Source organism: Apodemus sylvaticus, chromosome 20, assembly GCF_947179515.1.
Source record: "Apodemus sylvaticus chromosome 20, mApoSyl1.1, whole genome shotgun sequence".
Classification (NCBI taxonomy): Eukaryota; Metazoa; Chordata; class Mammalia; order Rodentia; family Muridae; genus Apodemus; species Apodemus sylvaticus.
This window is the reverse complement of record NC_067491.1, coordinates 57,721,613-57,743,736: the sequence shown is the minus strand read 5'-3', so window position 1 is coordinate 57,743,736 and position 22,124 is coordinate 57,721,613. Positions and strand designations below refer to the sequence as shown.

General features: G+C 36.5%; 1 protein-coding gene across 1 annotated transcript in view; it reads right to left on the bottom strand.

The window, feature by feature from the left end:
• The window catches only part of LOC127671022 (vomeronasal type-2 receptor 116-like), a 42,008-nt gene extending 21,960 nt beyond the window's left edge, over nucleotides 1-20,048 (bottom strand). Inside the window, exons 1-4 of the mRNA XM_052165688.1 lie at nucleotides 19,834-20,048; nucleotides 5,536-5,827; nucleotides 4,367-5,173; nucleotides 2,294-2,521 (exon numbers count right to left, since the gene is read on the bottom strand). Coding sequence (XP_052021648.1) covers nucleotides 2,294-2,521; nucleotides 4,367-5,173; nucleotides 5,536-5,827; nucleotides 19,834-20,048 — 1,542 coding nt within the window. The remainder of the gene's footprint in view (nucleotides 1-2,293; nucleotides 2,522-4,366; nucleotides 5,174-5,535; nucleotides 5,828-19,833) is intronic.
• Between the last annotated feature and the right edge of the window lie 2,076 nt (nucleotides 20,049-22,124).

Below are 22,124 nucleotides of genomic sequence, written 5' to 3'. Positions count from 1 at the left end.
TACTGGTACCCTTCCTGAAGCCATGTTTCTGACACTTCCATGTGATTCCCTCAAACCCTCCACTGATGGCAACTACAGATTGCCTTTCATTTTTCTAACTCTCCCAACACCTGATACTGAGACCACCATTCCCTACCACCTTCCCTCTCACACCCAGTTCCTCCATCACTCTACCCATTATGACTGATTCAAACCACTTCTAAATGAGATTCAAGTATCCTAGCTTCAGTATCCTGCTTTGTTTAGCTTCATTGGGTCTGTGGATTGAATCAGGGCTATCATGTACTTTATGACTAATGTCCTCTCAAGAGTGAGCAAATTCAGTGCATGCCTTTTGGGTCTGGGTTACCTCATTGAGGAGGATATTTTCTAGTTCCATCCATTTTCCTTGAAAATTTATAATGGCCGAGTGTTTTAATAGCTGAATAGTAGACCACTATGTGAATGAAAGACATTTTCTGAATCTATTTTTCCATTGAGGCCTAACTGGGTTGTTTCCAGTTTCTGGCTATTATGTAAGGATGCTATAAAGATAGGAGAGCAAGGCCTTTCTGATATGGTACAGCAGTTTTGGGTATATGCCCAGAAGCAGTATATATATATCTATCTTCATGTAGTACTACTTTCAGTTTTCTGAGAAAATGACAGTTTGTTTTCCTGTGTGATTGTACAAGTTTGCAATCCCACCAGAAACAGAGGAGTGCTGCCCTTTCTCTATATCCTTACTACCATATGCTATCTCTTGAGCATTTCTTTTTATCTTAGCCATTTTGATTGGTGTAAGATGATTTCTCAGGGTCATTTTCACTTGCATTTCCCTGATGACTATGGTTGTTGAACATTTCTTTAACTGCTTCTAAGACATTCAAGGCTCCTCTTTTGAGAATTCTCTATTTAGTTCTTTACCACATTTTAAAAATTTTGTTATTAGCTTTTCAAATTAAGGAATCTAATTTCTTGAGTTACTTATTATTTAGAATATTAGGCTTCTACTGAAAGTAAAGTTAATGAAGATCTTTTCACAGTCTATCACCTGCCATTTTTGTCCTATTGATAATGTTCTTTGCCTATGGAAGCGTTTCAGGTTCAGTTATCAATGGTTTCATGATCCGTCCAGGAAATTGTCTTCTCTGCCAATGGGTTCAAAGCTATTTCCCACTTTCTCTTCTATTAGACTCTGTGTATCTTGATAATATGTTAAGGCTTTTAATGCGCTTGGTCTTGGGTGTCTTCAGAGTGATAATATTGGTCTATTTGCATTCTTCTACAAGCATATATTCAGTAGGAGAGACATCATTTGTTGAAGATGCTTTCTTTTTTTCCATTGTAAGGTTCAGCTTCTGTCAAAATCAAGTGTCCATGATGTACTACAGGGAACTGATTTCATTCCACCGATCAACTACTTTCATTTTATAAGAAACCATAAAGGTTTTATACCATTGCTCAGTATTACATTTTGAGGGCAAGGATGGTGATTTCTCCAGAAGTTCTTTTTTTGTTCAGGTTCATTTAGCTATCCTTGGTTTTTGTTTTTCCATATGAAATTGAGAATTGCTCTTTGAAGGTCTGTAAATAATTGTGTGAGAATTTTCATAGGAATTACACTGTATCTGTAGATTCCTTTATTAAATTTGTAAAATTTAGGTAACACTCTAAATTTCCAATTTTCACTAGGTTAATCAAATTCATCCATGAGGATGAAAGAGGTTTCCATCATCTCACATCCTCTTCAATTTATTTCTTCAAGGACTTGAATTTGTTTTCATACATGTCTTTGATTTCCTTGGTTAGAGTTACACCAAAATAGTTTACATTATTTGTGGTTATTATTGGTAAGGGTGTTTTTTTCACTAATTTCTTTCTAATCCCATTTTTTAATAAATTAGGGAAATATCTCCTATATTAATGGTCCCTCATACTACCATGTTTTATGATAATACTTGACAGGTTTTCCTTGATGAAAGAAGTTCAGAAATACTATCTATACTAAGATTCCTCTTCTCAGAGAAGTTCAATTTATGTTATTTTGAAAAAACTTTACCTTGGACTCTAGAAGTTAATGTAAACAGCCTGATATCTCTTTTGTTACAATGATGTCAGAAAGTAGTAATTGATAACCTTTCTTTAAAGGCCAAAATGATTAGATAATTTAAAAATGTTTAAAACACTTCCACAAGAATGAGCGATCAGTAAAACTCTTAATAATAATAGTCATGAGTGTATTGATGGGGTAATTATTAACAACCAAGATTTACTACGTCAAGAAGCATATAAAATTTACTTAGAAACACACCTCTGTAAATCCTATGGGCCAGTTAATCATGTAGTCAGATATCATCAGCTGTTTCCCCTTGGAAGCACTAGGAACAAATATTCCTACTTTCACCAATAGTGAAAGACCTGATGGAAAGTCCCAAATGTTGTTAATATCATACTCTGGATCAGCCTTCCTTTTCCAGTCCAGAACCACAGGGTCACCAACAGAGTTTTTGACTTGAATATTCTTCAGAAAAGGGTGAAGCTAAAAGATATGAGAAATCATATGATGAAGTTGAAGTTATGAATTTATAATTTAATTATGAATAAGGAGTTATTTCCTGACAATAGTGTATGATGTTAACACTATTTTAATTAATTTTCTATGGGATTGAACACAACAAAAGAAAGCTTAGGAGAAAATAAATATATTTTTTTTTCTTAAATGTCAGTTTGCATAGAATATGCCAGGCCAAGAAGAGCCAAATGATCAAAGATAATACAGCAAACAAGTCACAACTTTTTATCCCTTTTCAAAAGATTGAAACTACTTCATTTCTATCACTATTATCTAATAGAATACCATATAATTCCAAGAATCTATAAAATGCTACAAAAGACCCTATTACTTTGCCATGGTTTAAAGAAACTATCTTATTACTATTCCAAGTACTACCAAATGTTCAAGGACTATGGAGTGAACAGATCTCAACTTCTTTGAAAAACTAGGTATATCCTTATATTTCCTGACATTTTCACAGCCTCAATGTTTAAGATGAGGTTACTTGAGTTTGGTGGATAATCAGGAGTGGGCTGATTTAGAGCACATACTTATTCTAATGGCATACAGGAATTTTGTATATATTTTGTGTAAAATGAACTTGAAAACCTGGATTTTTTCTTTTTTCTTTTTTCTTTTTGTTCTGGTTTATTTGCAAGACTCAGAACATACATTTCAAACAATCAAATGTTTTATAAACTTAGCAACATAGAATGCAATGTCATTTTTCAAACTAGAAAGCATAGCCTAACATGAATTGATAGCCATGATTTACATGTATGTTGACTTCTATGAAACCCAGAGGTACACAGTTGTCCTGTACGCTTCACTGACTTAGAGAGTGCTTATTGTTCCTATAAATAAAAAGTCACACAAAATTTCCCTAGATTCAAAGACCGAACGCCCCAAAGTCGCCTGACACAAGCCTCTCGAGAAAGCTTAACAGGGTAACTCCAGCATAACCACCAGCTTGGCCCTTGGATTTGGATTGCAGACGCAGTCACATTGATAACTATGACTACCCATCACAACTAACTGTATGTCATGCTATGAAACAATAAATTATTCTTATTTATCTAAAGTGGGGTGTCCTCTAAACAACATTTTCATTGCCTTTACCCTCTAATCACCTTTTCTTGGCAATTCCCTTTCTACTTTCTAAATCTACTCTAGAATTTGGATCTATATTTCCTTTTTTATAGTTTTTGTATGCTTTACAATGTAATTATTCAGTTCCATCCTGATTGCAGTTCCTCTTTTTAGACTAATCCATCTCACCACCCAACCCCCATCAACTTCTCTGAGATGGTGTAGCATCCCCTGGGTATTCACAACTCTAAGACATGAAGATTCTTTAGGGATCGGCACATTAATGAAAATCTTGGTTTTTCTACTGAGAAATTAGCAAGACAAATATCTCTGCTATTTCTTTTTTTGTTTGCTTGAGAGGGGGGATTGGTACTTTTTTAAGACAGGGTTTCTCTGTGTAGTCCTGGCTGTCCTGGAACTCACTCTGTACACCAGCCTGGACTCGAACTCAGAAATCTGCCTACTTCTGCCTCCCAAGTGCTGGGATTACAGGCATGTGCCACCATGCCCAGCTATCTCTGCTATTTCTACAAAAAGAAGAATTAGTCTGTTGAACAGAATCTTCTACAGGCCACTCATCATATACATAGACATTGAACTATATTGATATCTAAGCACTGAAATATGCACTATGTCTTATGGGTTATTGAATGGAAAAATAATATAGTATTACTAGTTTGAGAGCTTTTAAAGCATCTGTGTCATGTTGGTGAATTTACAATACAAAGAAAGGCACATTACCTGCCAGGGGAATGACAGAGTCCTATCAATATTTGCCTGTGGTTGAAATTGTATTTGATTGAGATTCTTCTCATGGAGACTGTGGGCCACTGCATACACAGCATTGTACACATTGTAACTCTCTTCAGTCATGACCATTTCAAAAAGACTCCTTGGCAACAATCCCAAAGAGGCATTGGGCAGACAGTTTTCAATGATTTTACGTGCAGAATGCAATCTTGAGCAATTGAAAAAAATCATCCACAAGATAAGAAGAAAAGTATCTTCTGGGTACTTAACAGGATTGGTTTCCTGCAGAAATTTTGTGAAACCAACAATCTCCCCATGATGGGGTGAAAAAGTGAGAGCCCCATGGGATAAATGTAACATTGTATATGGTTGAATCGTTGGGACAATCCATTTTTTATTCATAACCCAGATTTTATTCATCGTGTACTTTCTATAGATATTTATTATTACAGTTAATAGGAAATCAGTGGGTCCATAAATTACAATCACATCTGCTGATGACTCTAGAGTATGCATCTGATCATATGTTAGAGGATGAAATATTGATTCTCCCACATATGATGCTGTTTCCACAAAAGCTATGCAGGCTTTGTTCTTTTCCATCTCCATTCTAAAATCTGATGCAAACTTAGAACCTTTGTGGTCATCTGTGATGAGCAGTCCCACCCAGGTCCAGCTGAAATGAAGCATCAAAGAGGCAATACCACAGAACAGAGCTGTGTCTTTGGGGGCTACCTGGTACACAGATGTAAACTGATTTGTGTCAATCTCTGCATGATCAAGACGCCCAACAGTAAGCTGAAAGGAAATCAGTATTTTAAAAATGAGAACAATAAATGCCATTTAAATAGTCTTAGTCTTAAAAACCCGATTTAAGTTATAAAGTTGATACTCTGCTCAATAGTTCTTAATGTCACATCTCATCTCCTGAGTGTTTCCAGAAAAATTATTGAAAACTATTAAAGTTTTAAATTGCCTTGTGTACTGTTCACCCTCCTTACTCTACATCAAAGTAAAAAAAAATAACAGACTGTGAACGTACTTGTCTTTCTATTTGCTCTTTAATGCCAATTAATCAAAATCTCTCCTTTTCATTTTGCAAACAGCTAATTCTGAGAAAAGAAAGCTGGCTTCCCACCACTCACATCATGTGCACTCACCTGAGGAAATTTGTAAAGACCCAACAATGTCCAAATGATTTCAGATGATTTCCATGATATTCCAGTAAGTGTAGCAGCCGATTTCCACTTTTTTCTACAATTGTAATTAGGGATAAATATGCTCAAACCTGTGAGCCAATAGAATACACTCTTCAGAATGTTCCTTTCAGTATCTGGGAGATCATATATCTCAAGTCCCAGAGACGTGTTTGGTAAAACATGAGGGTTCAAGTTGATTTCATTGATGGCAAATAACATGGCCAAAACAAGTTGGTAGTTTCGTAAATCCATCCTGCATAGAAGTATCACAGCATTCATATTAGGAACTCATAACTATTATACCTATAACTTTAGAGCAATGGCTTTTATATTCTGAAAGCTTGTGTTTGCTTAGAACACACAGTCCTTCAACAAATTCTTCATTTCAAATGATATGCTGAAGAGCAAAACTTATTAATTATATATCCAAGAGAGTTTGCTTTCTCTGACTTCCAGATGTGGAAATATAACATAATTCCGTCATAGAATGAAATATATTTCTTTACAAATTATCCACTCTTCTTATCTTCCAGTATGCCAAACTATGAAAAATAGTTTATTTTTCATGAAGCCACCAGATTCATGTGATATACTATTATGAAAGAGCTCACTTTGTGAATTCAGTCTATCTGTGGCAAGATTTGGCTTTTGAAAAACCTGTTCATTTTTGGTTTACCCTGGAAAATAGATGGATGCAACCTTCTCTGTGTGGGCCAGAGATTAAATAACTTTTGCAAGATGGAATGGCTAGAAAGGGAATCATATTGTGTAAACCCTCAGAGCCACTAGGTACCACATTTGCATGGAAAACTATGTTTTGTGGTATGTGATCACATGTCTTATGTCCTTATGTGGAAAATATGGCAAATATCCAATTCAGGAATGTAGTAGGGAGTTAGGAGATGCCTACAATCTCTGGTGGGTGCCTGGGTACCAGAGTGCCAGGGTCTCAGACATACTCAAGCTTACTAGGTTTCTGGCTTTTTCTTCTATCCCAGACTCATCTCCTTAAGAAAACTAGGAGCTGGGTGGCAGTGGCACACGCCTGTAATCCCAGCACTCTGGGAGGCAGAGGCAGGCAGATTTCTGAGTTCATGGCCAGCCTGGTCTACAGGGTGAGTTCCAGGACAGCCAAGGAACTCTGTCTCAGGGAACAGAGAAACCCGGTCTCAAAAAAAACCAAATCCAAAAAAAAAGAAAGAAAGAAAGAAAGAAAGAAAGAAAGAAAGAAAGAAAGAAAGAAAGAAAGAAAGATGGAAAGAAAAAAAGAAAGAAAGAAAGAAAGAAAGAAAGAAAGAAAGAAAGAAAGAAAGAAAGAAAGAAAGAAAGAAAGAAAGAAAGAAAGAAAGAAAACTAGGAAAAGTATCAAGATTGGTGGCAAGTTTCTATGTTGGCGCACATTGTGTGATGTTTTGTCACTATTATTGGATTGCTGAATTCTAATCTTTCAGGGAGTAAAGCACTGGCTTAGTTGTCAGTTCTTGGTTTTGCTATTTCTACAGACCATGACTGGCTTGATATTTTGTGAACATACATCCTTCCTCACTTGCCTTTAGGACGTAACATATATCTGACTACCAATAGCTGGGAAGAAAGTGAATAGCAAAACTTCCAGGAGATATAGGGATACTTCAAAGCAGAAATCAAAGGTGGGAGTCTTGCTAGCAGGACACTGTGGTTTCTGGATGGACCAGAAGATGAGCAGAAAAGTAAAGTGGACCACATCCAGGACATAGTGGCAGGTATTACAGTGGAGAATTTCAAAATTTTCTGGTAATCTGCCCACCTAAAACTCCTATGCCTTAAAATATTGAAAAGCATCTGTCATTATCTATACCACTGGTGGGTGCATGAGTCTACTACATACAACCTTATCATTAAACATGCAGAAGCAGGCCTATCTGTAAATTACAAATGAGTCTGTCTATATCTTGCTTCCAGACAACCCTGGATATACATTAACCCTATCTCAAAGAAAATGAAAAAGTAGAAAAATTCCACTGTGAAGTCACAAATATTGTTAAAAGTACCTAAGTTATCGCTTCTTGACCTTTTGGCTAATTTAGATGCTCTCCACTAAATAATTCTAAAATACAGGAGAAAGAAAGGAGTCAACATAGTAGGACTTCACTGCTAAAGAGGACAGTCAGGTCTGGAGGTCAGAATAACATATGAACGCCTAGCCTCAAGTGATTCGGTGATTTCTGCTTTTCCTCACTGATGAGCACTCATAGAAGCCCACATAAGCTCTGAAGCTGCAACATTGACAGGATATATTCCCTGCACACAAACAACATCTACTTTCACTTCTGGTTTCAATCCCAGAGCTGAACCTGTGCACCAGCTCTCTATACCAAAATACTGCCAATAGAGAGTTAGTCTCCAAGTAGTGATGACAAACCTATGAGCAGTTATAAGACTACCAATCTGCTCTGAGGGACCTGACTAGAGTCCTCAGATCGCAGGAATCAAGGAGAAGTGTGAGATAGAATCGCTTGGGTTTCAGTCTCTGCCCAGAGTTAACCATGGGCCACAGAGAGAATTCCTCCCAGAGAGAACTGATATCAAAGGAGTGCTGACACGCAGACTTGCAGAAGGGACAAGCCACAATCAGGGACAAGAATACCAACTAACACCAGAGATAACTAGATGGCAAGAGCCAAGGGGAAGAACATAAACAACAGAAACCAAGGCTACTTGTCATCAGCATAACCCACATCTCCCACCACAGCAAGCCCTGGATACACCAACAAACCAGAAATCAAGGCTCTCATTTAAAATCAAATCTCATGATAATGATAGAGGACTGTAAGTACATAAATAACTCCCTTAAAGAAATACAGGAAAATGCAGGAAAACAGGTAGAAAGTGTTAAAGAGGAAACACAAAAATACCTTAAAGAATTATAGGAAAACACAACCAAATAGGTTAAGGAACTGAACAAAACCATCCATGATTAAAAATGGAAATAGAAACAACAAAGGAAACAAAAGGAGACAACACTGAAGATAGAAAAACTAGGAGAGAGATCAGGACTCATAGATGCAAGCACCTCCAACAGAATACAAAAGATAGAAGAGAGAATCTAAGGTGCAGAAGACACCATAGAAAATATTGACACAACAATCATAGAAACCACAAAATGAAAAAAGTTCCTAACTCAAAACATCCTGGGAATCCAAGACACAATGAAAAGACAAAACCTGAGGATAATAGGTATAGAATAGAACAAAGATTCCCGACAGAGAGGGCAAGTAAATATCTTCAATAAAATTATAGAAGAAAACTTCCATAACCTAAAGAAAGAGATGCCCATGAATATATAAGAAGCCTACAGAACTCCAAACAGACTGAACCAGAACAGAAATTCCTCCCATTACATAATAGTCAAAACACAAAATGCACAAAACAAATAAAGAATATTAAAAGCGGTAAGTTTAAAAGGTCAGGTAACATATAAAGGCAGACCTATCAGGATTACACCAGACTTCTAAACAGAAACTATGAGAGCTAGAAGATCCTCAGCAGATATCATACAAACCCTAAGAGAAGACAAATGCCAGCCCAGGCTACTATCTTTCTACAAATTCAGCCCTGCAAAGGGTAACAAATGGAAAATTCCAACAGGAGGAGGGAAACTACACCCTAGAAACAGAAGAAACTAATCTTCTTTCAAGGAACCCCAAAGAAGATACCCAAAAGAAAAGAACATAATTTCATCTCTAACAACAAAAATAACAGGAAACAACAATCACTATTTCCTAACATCTCTTAATATCAATAGACTCAATTTCCCAATAAAAAGATATAGACTAACAGACTGGATATGTGAACAGGGTACAGCATTTTGCTGCATACAGGAAGCATAGCTCACAGACAAAAACAGAAACTACCTCAGGGTAAAGGGCTGGAAAACAATTTTCAAAGCAAATGATCTCAGGAAGGAAGCTGGAGTTGCGATTTCAATATTGAATAAAATCTACTTACAACCAAAAGTTTTCAAAAAAGATAAGGAAGGACACTTCATACTCAACATATGAAAAATATTCCAAGGAGAGCTCTCAATTCTGAACATCTGTGCTACAATTGCAAGGGCACCCACATTCATAATAGAAATTTTATTAAAGTTCAAAGCACACAATGAACCTCACAATAACAGTGGGGCACTTTAATATTTCAATCTAACCAATGGTCAGATCATGGATACAGAAACTAAAGAGAGAGACACAGTGAAACTAACAGAATTTATGAAACAAATGGATTTAACTGCTAATTACAGATGATTTAACCCTAAAGCAAAATAATAAACCTTCTTCTCACCATGGTACCTTCTCAAATTATCTACCATATAATTTGGACACAAAATAAACATCAACAGATCCAAGAATTTTGAGTTAATCCCATGTATTCTATCAGACCACCACAGAATGAGGCTGATCTTCGATAACTACAAAAACAGGAAGCCCATGTACACATGGAAGTTGAACATCTATCTCCTCAATGTTAACTTGGTCAGGAAAGAAATAAAGAAGGAAATGAAAGACTTTTAGAATTCAATGAAGATGAAAGACACAACATACCCAAACTTATGGGGCACAGTGAAAGCAGTGCTAAGAGGAAAGCTCATAGCTCTGAGTGCCTCCAAAAAGTAACTAGAGGGAGCATACACTAGCAGTTTAACAGCACACCTGAAAGCTCTCTTACAGAAATAAGCAAATACACCAAAGAGGAGTAGACAGCTGGAAATAATCAAACTCGAGGATGAAATCAACCAAGTAGAAACAAAAAGAACTATATAAAGAATCAGCAAAAGCAGTTGCTGTTTCTTTATCAACAAGATAGTGGAAATACTTAGCCAAACTAACAAGACAACACAGAGACAGTATCCAAATTAACAATGTCATAAATGAAAAGGGAGACATAGCAACAGATATGGAGGAAATTTAAAGAAATTATCAGGTCCTAATACCATAGACTATACTCAACAAAACTGGAAGTCCCTTTCTCAGAGGAACCATAGCACCCTCACTTAAGTCCTCCTTCTTCTTGAGCTTCCTGTTCTGGGTGAATTGTAAATTGTTTATTTTGAGCTTTTGGACTAGCATCCGCTTATTAGTGAGTGCATACCATGTGCATTCATTTGTGACTAGGTTACCTCACTCAGGATGACACTTTCCAGTTCCATCCATTTGCCTAAGAATTTCATGAATTCATTGTTTTTAATAGCTGAATAGTATTCCATTGTGTATATATACCACAGTTTCTGTATCCATAATACTCACAGGAGCAATAAGGGAGGCAATGTGTGGAGCAGAGTCTGAAGTAAAGGCCACCCAGTGACTGCCCTACGTGGAGATTCATCCTATAAACAGTCAACAAACCCTGATACTACGACAAGAAGCATGTACCAAAAGGAGCATGCCATGGCTGTCTCCAGAGGGGCCCTGCAGAGCCTTACAAATACAGAGGAGGAAACTAGCAACCAATTATTAGACTGGGCTTGTGGTCCCCAACGGAGGATATGGAGGGTGGTCCGGAGGACTGAAGGAGTATATAGACCCCTTGGGAAGAACAATGACTTCAGACACCCAGACACCCCAAGACTCCCAGGGACTGAACTATCAACAAAGGGGTACACATGGTTCCAGCCAAAAATGTGTCAGAGGAAGGCCTTGTTAGGCATCAGTGAGAGGAGTGGTCTTTGGTCATATAAAGGCTCAATAGAGGCCCCCAACAAAGGGAAACGAACAGGGGAAATGTGGGGGGGGAAGGTGGGACTGTGTCGGGTAGAGGGGCATATATGTGGAGGCAGGGGGTGGGAGGAGGTGTAGGGAATCTTTGGGGAGGGGGGCTTTTGGGAGTTGGTAAATTGGGAAAGGTTTTACCATTGGCAATCTAAATGAAGAAGATACTCAATAAAAAAATAGTAAAAATAAATTAATAAATAAATGCACAGGGCCAGAAGATTTGAGGGTAGATTTCTATCAGAATCAAAGACGTCTTAATACCAATAAACCCAAACTCTTTCACAAAATAAAAACAGAAGGAACACTACCCAATACATTTTACAAAGTCTCATTTATGCTTTGTAAAGCCTCATTTATGCTAAACCACACAAAGACCCAACAAAGAAAGAGAATTTCAGAACAGTTAACAATTTCCCTTATGAATATTGCTGTAAAAATATTCAATAGAATTCTAGCAAAATGAATCCAAGAGCACATCAAAATGATTATTCACCATGATCAATTGTGTTTCATCTCAGGGTTGCAGAGATGGTTCAATATATGGAAATCCATCAACTTAATCCATTATATAAACAATGTCAAACAAACAAAAACCCACATGATCTTCTCATTGGATCCTGAAAAACTTTTGACAAAATAAAACACCCCCTCATGCTAAAAGTATAGGAGAGATCCGGAATTCAATTCCATACCTAAACATAATTAAAGAACTATAAAGCAAACCAGCAGAGTTAGAGAACAGGAGCAACCGGAGAGGGATAGAGGAGCAGGAGGGCAAAAAGGAGGGGCATGAACAGGTAATAGAAGAGACAGGGGAGAAGACAGAAAATAAAACAGAAACAAGTAGCAGTGGAGATGTCAAAATTGGGGCAACCAGAAGACAGTCCCAGACTCCAGAAAAGTGAGAGGCTCCCAGGATGCAATGGGGATGGCTTTAGTAGTAATATCCAAGAAAGAGATACAAAACCTCTACACACAACCTCCAGTAGATCGTCATGACCCCCAGTTGAATCATGATGCCACCCATGTAATTCAAAATTTTAAACCCAGAAATATTCCTGTCCAAAGGAAAGAGAGAGACAAAAATGGAAGAGAGACTGAAGTAAAAGCCATCTAGAGGCCACCACGTGAGCTGTGGAAGCAAACACCCACAATATTGTTGATGTCAAGGGCTTGCTGGAAGGAGCCTGGTATGACTATTCTCTGAGAGGTTATGCCAGCAACTGATTATTACTAATGGAGAAACTAACAGGCAACTACTGGACTGAACGCAGGGACCCCAATAGAAGAGAAGGGGAAGAACTGTAGGAGCTGAAGGGGATTGCAACCCCATATGAAGAGCAGCATCAAGTAACTGGACCATCCAGGCCTCCCAGGGACTAAACAAGCAACCAAAGATTGTACATGAACCAAGACATGATTCCAGATACATATGGAGAAGAGGATGGCCTTCTCTGACATCAAGGGAGGGTAAGGAGGCATGATTCTCTGTGTAAAGGGATGCTAGACTGGTGAGGCAGTACGGGGTGAGTGGGTGGAGGAGCACACTCATAGAGGTAAAGAGTAGGGGGGTGAGGGGCAATGTGATTGGGAGCTTTGTGGAAGTGGAACTGGGAAGGGAATTCTCATTATAAATATAAACAAAAAATGATAAATAATGTATTTGTATAAGAAAAAAGAAGACAGCGTAGATAAAATAGATATATCATTCAAATAAAATGTTAAATTTTAAAAAATTCCAGACCCAAAACATCCAGAAAAATTTTGGACAATATAAAAAACAAAGTTTACACACATAGAAATAGGAGAAGTAGAGAATCCCCATGTCAGAAATCCAGGATATTTTAACAAAGCCTTAGAATAAAAATGTCATATCCTATAGAAAGAGTTGCCTATAATATGCAAGAAGCTTACAAATTACCAAAAAGACAAGCTAAGTAAACATTCCTGCTACATAATAATCAAAACACTAAGTACACAAAAGAAAAGAAAAGAAGAAATACAAAAAAGGATTAAAACTAAAAGAGAAAATGGAAAGTAATATATAAAGGCATACCAAATAGAATTACATCAGAATTCTTAAGAGACACTCTAAAAGCCATGTGGGCCCAGGAAGATTTCATATAGACTCCAAGAGACCACAGATATCCATGGATAGTATTTTACCCAGTGAAAACTTCACTAACAATAGATGAAGAAAACGAGATAGACCATGAGAAAGACAAAGTACAGAATGTACTTGTAGGAAAATTCAAACTAAAGGATGTCAAATGTAGCCCTGAAAATTCAGGCAATAAATAATCTCATACCAGCATAACAAAAGCAGCAAAGCAAACATACACTCCACCCTACCACCAACATCAATACCTAAAATAAAATAACAAGAGTTAATAATCATTAATCATTGTCTCTCATTACCAATGGACATAATTCCCTGAAAAACAACACAACCAAATAAAATGACTACAAAATCAAGATGTTACTTTGCTGCATAATACAAACACTACTCAACATCAAAGATAAAAAAAATTATCTCAGAATTAAGGCCTGGCAGGGGTTTCCAAACCAATATCCAAGAAGATCAGTAAGGTCACGTGTAACAAGATAGACTTCCAGCTAAAATTGCCAAAAGGAGATGGGGAAGTGGACTTCATACTTACCAAGGAAACATCTACCAATAGTATACTTCAATTCTCAACAACTATGCCTCAAATTCAAGGGCACCAATATTTGAAAAGAAACATTACTAAAGTTCAAATCCCATCATCCTTCACACCCTTGTAGTGCAAGATTTCAATATTCCACGCTCACCAATAGTCTGGACATACCAGACAAAAACTAAACATAGAAATTGTAGATGTAATAGACAATATGAATCAAATGGACATAGCAGATAACTAAAAAGTATTTCGCCCAAACACAAAAGAAAATACCTTCTTCTGAGCACCTCCTCTAACACTCTTAGAAAATTACCACATAATTATTCACAAAGTATATTTAAACTCATAAAAACATTGAAATAAACCTTTATATTTGATCAGGAAAATAATAATTAACAAGCTATCAACAATGACATCACTTGTAATCTATCATCAATGACAGAACAACAAATAGCATAGTAACTCATGGACACTGAAGCTATCTCTTCAGAATAACTACTGGATCAAGGTATAAATAAAGGAAGAAATTAAAAACTTCGTTGCTATTCAATGAAAATGAATACAGATCATAATCAAAGTTGTGGACTCAATGACATTGTGCTAATAGGAAATGTTAAAGCAGTATGTACTTTCATAAAGAAATTGGAGAGATCTTCTACATTCAACTTAACAGCACACCAGAATATTCTACAATAAAAAGAAGCAAACACAGGCAAGATAATTGCATGGTAGGAAACAATCAAACACATGGCTGAAATTATTAAAACTGAAACAGAAAGAACAAAACAATCAGTTAAACAAGAGTTGATTCTCTAAAACAAACAGGATGAAAAAATGTTTATCCGAACTGCCTAAAAGACACGAAAGCTGTACCCAAATTACCAAATTCAGAAAGAAAAAGAGGCAAACAACCAAAGATAAAAAAGAAATTCAAATAATCATTAGTTCCTCCTTTAAAGACCCTTCTTCCACATAATTGGTGAAAGAAAGGGACAGTTTTCTTCATAAATACTACTTACCACAGTTAAATGAAAATCAGATAAGCAGTGCAAATTGTCCTGTAGCCCCAAAGGATATAGAAGTCATTAAAATCATTCAGTTAAAGCAAAGCAACAACAACAAAAAAAAAAAAAACTGAAGGTCAGATGGTTTTAGAGGAGAATTCAAGAAGACTCTCAAAGAAAGACTAATGCTAATCTTCCTAGAAATATATTCAAAAGGAACATTGCCCAATTCATTTTATGATGCCACTGACACTCTAATGACCAAACACCACAGAGTATAAGAAAGCCTGTTGTAGAAAAATTTCTACTGAAAGTAGGTGAAACTACTCAATAAAAGACTTGCAAAGAACTGAAAGGGCATTGACAACATCATCTACTATGATCAACCGGGTCTCATCTCTGAGATGAAGAAATGGTTAAATATATACAAATCTTTCAATGTAATCCACAGTATGAAAAACCTGAAAAAAGTGCATAATCATGTCATTAAATGCTGAAACAGCATTTGAAAACATGGAGAAACCTTTAAAGATAAATAGTTTTCTACTGATCTGTGGTATAAGGGACATACACTTAAGAAAGCCAGTTTACACCAAGCCTAAATCCAAGAAAGCAATTCTTCAAACATCAGGAAGAAGACAAAGCTGTCCACTATCTCCAGAACTATTTAATATAGTACTTGAAGTTGTAGATTGAACAATAAAACAGAAGAGGAGTTTATGGGAATTCAAATTGAAAAGGAAGCTATCAAAATATCACTATTCACAGATGATATGATAATATAAATAAGTGAGTCCAAAGTCACATATACTAAACTAACCAAATATTATCAATAACCATCATATATGGAATCAATAAGGAGACCAAGGATGAAATTGCTAGTGAACCACTCTATACAACAGCCGCAAATTATATAAAAATCTTGTGGTAACAAACACCAAGCAAGTTAAAAACATGTATAATAAAAATGTTCAGTCATTGAAAATAAATTGAAGATGTCAGAAGACAGAAAGATCTCAAGAGCTGATGCAATAGTAGGATCAACATAATGAAAATGGCCTTCTAATCAAAAGAAATCTCCTGTTTCAACTTAATCCTTATCAAAATTACAACAGAATACTTTTCAAAACTTAAAAGAATATGTAACTTCATACGTAGAAATAAAATCCCACAGTAGATAAAACAATTATGTACAATAAAGAAAATCCCAAGGTATTACTTTCCCTGATTTCAAACTGTACTACACAGCAATAGTAATAAAACCATCATTATTTTAGCTTAAAACAAACAGGTTTATTAATAGAATTAAACGAAAAAACCCTTATTGGAATCCATACACCTATGGACAATTGATCTCAGATAAAAATCCAAAAATTATACAACTGTAAATAAGAAAATATTTTCCATGAATTGTTGTGGTCTCACTAGATGTCAATGATTATAGAATGCAATTAGTTGCACATCCAGGTTTTGCACAAACCTAAATTCCAAATAGATCAAAGATATTAACATTAGACCAGAAATACTGAATCTAATCCTAGAGAAATTAGGGCAAACCGTTGCACGCATTGAAGAGGAAAGACTTTCGGAACAGAACACCAATCATGCAGTTGCTGTACATTATCACAGCTAATAAAATGATAATAAAAAAGGTTTGGTAAGGCCAAGGAAAGACCAGTTGTTCAAAACAGCAGTCTTCAGAATGCAGAAAGATTTTCACCAATTCCACTTCTTGCAGATAGCTATTATCCAAAATATTTAGAGTACTCAAGAGACTAGAAAACAACAAATCAAATATTTCAATTAAAATGCAGTACAGATCTAAACAGAATTTTCAACAGAAACATCTTAAGTGTCTGGGAAACATTTAAATAAATGTTCAAAATTCAACAGAAAAATGTAAATCAAAATGATTCCGTGATTTCATCTTACACATGTCTGCTTGGCAAAGATCAGAAACAAAAGTGACAGTTGACGCTGGTGAGGACCTCAAGGAAAGGGTCTGCTTGCTCCTCCATTCATGGCAAACTTCTACAGTGACCTTGTCCATCAGCAACTCAATAGCCAGCCATACCTCTTCTGAGCATACATCAAAATATTCTACAGTTGTGCCCAAGGACATTTGCTCAACCATGTTCTTTGCAACTTACTGCATAACAGCCAGAAACCAGAAGCAATCTAGATATCCCTCAGTCAAAGAATAGACAAAAATGTGTTAAGTTTACATACTGCCATAGTACACAACTCTTTAATAGAGCATCATGGAATTTGGAAGTAGAATTATTTATCCAGAGCAAGCTTATCCAGACCCAGGAAGATGAACATGGCATGTTCTCACTGACAAGTGGATTAGCTCTGAGGTACAGATTTGGAGACAGTGAGTTAGAAATAGGGATTAAGGGACAATGCAAGAATATTCACAATGTAACAAATATTAGTGTCGTGTGTGTATAAAGAACTTGTTCTTTGCCAGGCGGTGGTTACACACACATGTAATCCCAGCACTCTGGGAGACAAGAGGCAGGCAGATTTCTGAGTTCGACGCCAGCCTGGTCTACTGAGTGAGTTCCAGGACAGCCAGGGCTATACAGAGAAGCCCTGTCTCCAAAAAACAAAAACAACAAACAAAAAATAAAAACAAAACAAAAAAAACCAAAAGAACTTGTTCTTTTGTTTATTACTATGTACTTTCACTTCCACAGTACTATTGTCATGTTATTTTGTTAATTTAAATCACCTTACACCAAAAATACTACGGTTTAATGATTAGGATATTTTGGGTAATTTGAAATCCACCAAATATCCTTGTAACTGAAGGCATCACTAGCAATATTTTTGCTGAAAAAAGTTATAGTTTTATAAACACCAGTATATAAAATGGGTCAAACATGCAGACTTCATTTTATTGGGAAACACTTCAGCTTGGGGTTTTCATGCTTGCCTGCTGTTTTTGATTCCAAAATATTTTTTGATTAAAAAAATACCTTCCACTAAACTATTGCAAAATGGATTAATAATAAAAAATCAGAAAATGAGTTCAATTACACACGCGTAAATTGAAACTCCAGTGTTAAGGCTCATAATTCTAGCCACTCTAAAGCACATGATCATTGTGTTCATTGTGACCCTGACGCTTGCACTTGTGCACATAGAAAAGGAAAAGGAAGAATATCAGAAAGATCCTTTTTCAAATGACTGTGCACTGCATCACTCTATTATAAAAGATTTAATCAGAAGCATGAATGAAATTTAATAGATCTTACTCTATATTTACTTTATATGAATACTTTATATTCAGATACCCTTTCTTGTAGAAAACTAGATAATTTTAAATTACATTAAATAAGGCGAATATAAATATATTTAATATATTTATACTTTATACATATATTTATCATACATGAAAAAAGAAATCACTTCCCAAATTCTGTTGTCTTATTTCATATCCTGTTAAATCATCTGACAAGTCATTTTCCACTTGCTAGTATTTGATGAGCTGTTCTACTGCAAATGTGCTTTTGCAGTGAGACTGCTCCCACTACACTGTCTGGACAGACATGGGGCATAGTGCAAAGTGGTTCCTGACGTGGTGCAACTGCACAACAGTGTAAAAGATTTATCAAATGCATCCATGGTTCTTGCAAAGTTAAAAAAAGATATATACCTGGGGCATTTAGAGAGCCACATGAAATATTTCAGCTAGTTGTGAATTTTTGGATCATTCTGATCATCTTTAATATTAAAATTTATTTCAAACTATGAAAAGATGTCTTCTTCACCTAATGATGTTTTATTTCTGAATCATTTCCCTTCTACACTGCCTTGACCTAACAATTTATCACCATACCAATTTGCTAGCAAAGTGTTAGCAATGTTTCTACTTAGACTAAATCCACTTAGACATTCAGCAATTTTTCAGCAACTAACCAGAAGCAGGACATTCATTGCACAGTTTTCCTTCCCCAGGTTGAATTCAGAGTTGAGTGTGTACTTTGTTTCTCTATTTCAGTTCTTTAGTTTATATATACCCTGATAGAAATTTCAGCATGCTACAATATACACTTTATTTCCTTGAAAAATTATTGTACATTGCTATTTATGTCTGAGATTACCAAGGAAGTTGAAGCAAACTTTATCTAGATCTGCTGTTCCTGCAGATATTAGACTGTCTAGGAAAGAGCCTTCAGTGACATAATCTCAGAATATTCCTGTATGAATAAATTCATGAAATCAAGTATTGCATAGTGGAAATTTATAAATTAAATAGGTTGTAATGGATAAAAATCTGAAATCATATAAATTAAAAAACATTAGCTTTCAATACTCTGCAAAATGTTAAGGATAGAAAATAAAAGTGAAGAGAGATAAATTTCTAATTCTGCCATCACTGCATTCAAATCTGTGTCAGCTGACACAAACAACACTGATCACTCTAGAACCTGAGGAGGTATTACAATGTCACAGATTTCAAAGGTATTACCTGCTCTAATACAATCACAAATAAAACTCCGCGATTCTCTGAAGTGTTGTGTCAGGCTACTGCCAACATCCCTTGTAGTACAGGACTGGCATGAAATGTGCTCACAGTCTGAGGAATTACAGACAGCATGGTGAAAGGTGATCAAACTGCAATGACCAAATATGAAACACAAAACTCTGTAATGACATATTTCTCTTCTCACTTGAGAGGACATAAGGAGTCATCAAGAAAAGAAAATTAAACAGAGGATCTTGGAATGGAATATATGAAGGAAACCTCATGAGGAGAAATTTTTGGAATAAGGTTCAAATCCACACTTAAAGTAGGACAAACGAATATTTAAAAATGAGTTGATACAAATCACTTACCATAAATCATTAGATGTGCCCAAAGGTAATGTTTTCCAATCTATTTCTAAACTTGAAGCAGAGTCACTTACGAGAGGAAAAAATGCACCAATGACCACAGACCCATCACGTTGCAGTACATGTTCTGATTCTGTTAGGCCGGAAGGGGCTGCAATGATCCAGATGGGTGTTCGCATCTGTAAAAACCAGAAGATAAAAAGCCAAGAGAAGAGCATATGAAGAGATGTTTCTGCCAAGATCTAAGTCGTGGGATGGTACAACCTATGGTGTGTTACATATATATATTCAGTGCTCATATGTGTTTGCATGTGCGTGCCTGTGAGTGTGTGAGTGTGTTTGCACTGTTGTTGTTGACATGATGACCGAATATTACACTCTAATCAACCAGAGATATGTGCAAGGATCCTTCCATTCACCCTGTGAGCATTCTATGGCACTTTATCCTTCAGGCTATCCATATGAGTCACCTCACTCAGTGACAAACAGGTTACAGCATCAAAGGACATACTTTCATTTCCACTAGGAATCACAATAATTACTCCAAGACTGAAACACCCCAGTGTTGCTTTCTGCCTCTGTGTTTATGGCCTAAAATGTTTACCAAGAAAGAATTTATTTGAGAGCCCTTCAAGATAATGCCCACATATCACATCAAAGGAAATCATTGTTGGAAAAATATAAATACACATTAAAGACCCATACCAAGAACTGATGATCTTAATTAAAGGTGCACCATGCTCCAAAAAACTTAATAGTATTGGTCTTAAGTTCACTTTTTACTCTCGTATGGTTCTTAGGGTTCTGAGACAATTCTATCTTTCATACATGCATGTCTATATACCAATACTTGGCCAGTTTACTCCTGCATACCCTTTGTGTCACATTTGTGTCACATTGTTGTGTAACCTACTACCAAGGTGAAGTTATTACTTCAGATGCATAACTTAATTTCAAGGTAGAAATCAGGTTAATAATTTGTTCTTTATCCATCCTGGAACAATGAATATATACATATATATATATATATATATATATATATATATATATATATATATATATATATATATATATATAATTCATTGCCCTCTTAACAACTCATTCCTTTTTTTCTTTTTCTGACATGAGGGTATTAGAGAAATTCCCCCCATTTCTCCAAAGAACATATCATATGCTGAGGGGGTCTCTATGTTTCTTTCATGGAGTCACTCAGCAAATGTATCATAAGCAGGGACTATTTTCAATCAATAAAACAATTTAAGGCACAATAAATACATTGTTCTGTAGTGTAGACGTGCTTGCATTTTCCTGTTAGTTTGATTGCCATGAAGGTTGTACAACATAATAACTAAAAGAATGTATAGGCACGTGTAGGTGAATGATACAGGTAAGCAAAAACTTCTGTAAATTAAAAAAAAACCCTATCCCACCCTCCCTCCCCCTGCATCTATGAGGATTCTCCCCCACTCACCACTCATTCCTGCCTCTATGCCCTACCATTCTCCTATACTGGGGCATCAAACCTTCATAGGACCAAGTTCCTCCCTTCCCACTGTTGCCAGATAATCCCATCCTCTGCTACCAATACAGCTGGAGCCATGGTCCCTCCATGTGTATTCTTTGGTTGGTGGTTTAATTCCTCAGAGCTCTGGGGGGGTCTGGTTTGTGGATATTGTTGTACTTCCAATGGGGTTACAAACCTCATCATCTTATTCATCCTTCCCCTAACTCCTCCACTGGGGTCCCCATGTTCAGTCTGATGGTTGGCTGCAAGCATCCTTGCCTGTATCAGTAAGGGTCTGGCAGAGCCTCTCAGGAGAGAGCCTTATCAGGCTCTCATCAGCAAGTACTTGTTGGCATCAACAATAGAGAATGAGTTTGGTGGCTGCATATGGGATGGATTCCCTGGTGGGGCAGTCTATGGATGGCCTCTCCTTCAGTCTCTGTACCATTCTTTGTCCCTGTATTTCCTTTAGACAGGAGTAATTGTACATTAAAATTTTAAGAAGGGTGAGTGACCCCATCCCTCAACCAGGGGCTGTGCCTAACCTCTGGATATGGTCTCTATAGTTTCTCTCTCCATATTTTGTTAGATATTTCCGCTAAAGTCATCCCCATTGGGTCCTGGGAGCCTCTTGCTTTCCTTGCTCTGGGACTTCCTGTTGACTACCCCCAGTTCCCATCTGCCATTGGTACAGACCTCCGTTCAATTTCCTGACCCTCTTTACACACCCCCAGTCTCCTCCCACACCTGATCCTGCTCCATCTTTTTTTCTCTCCCTCCTCTCTTCCTT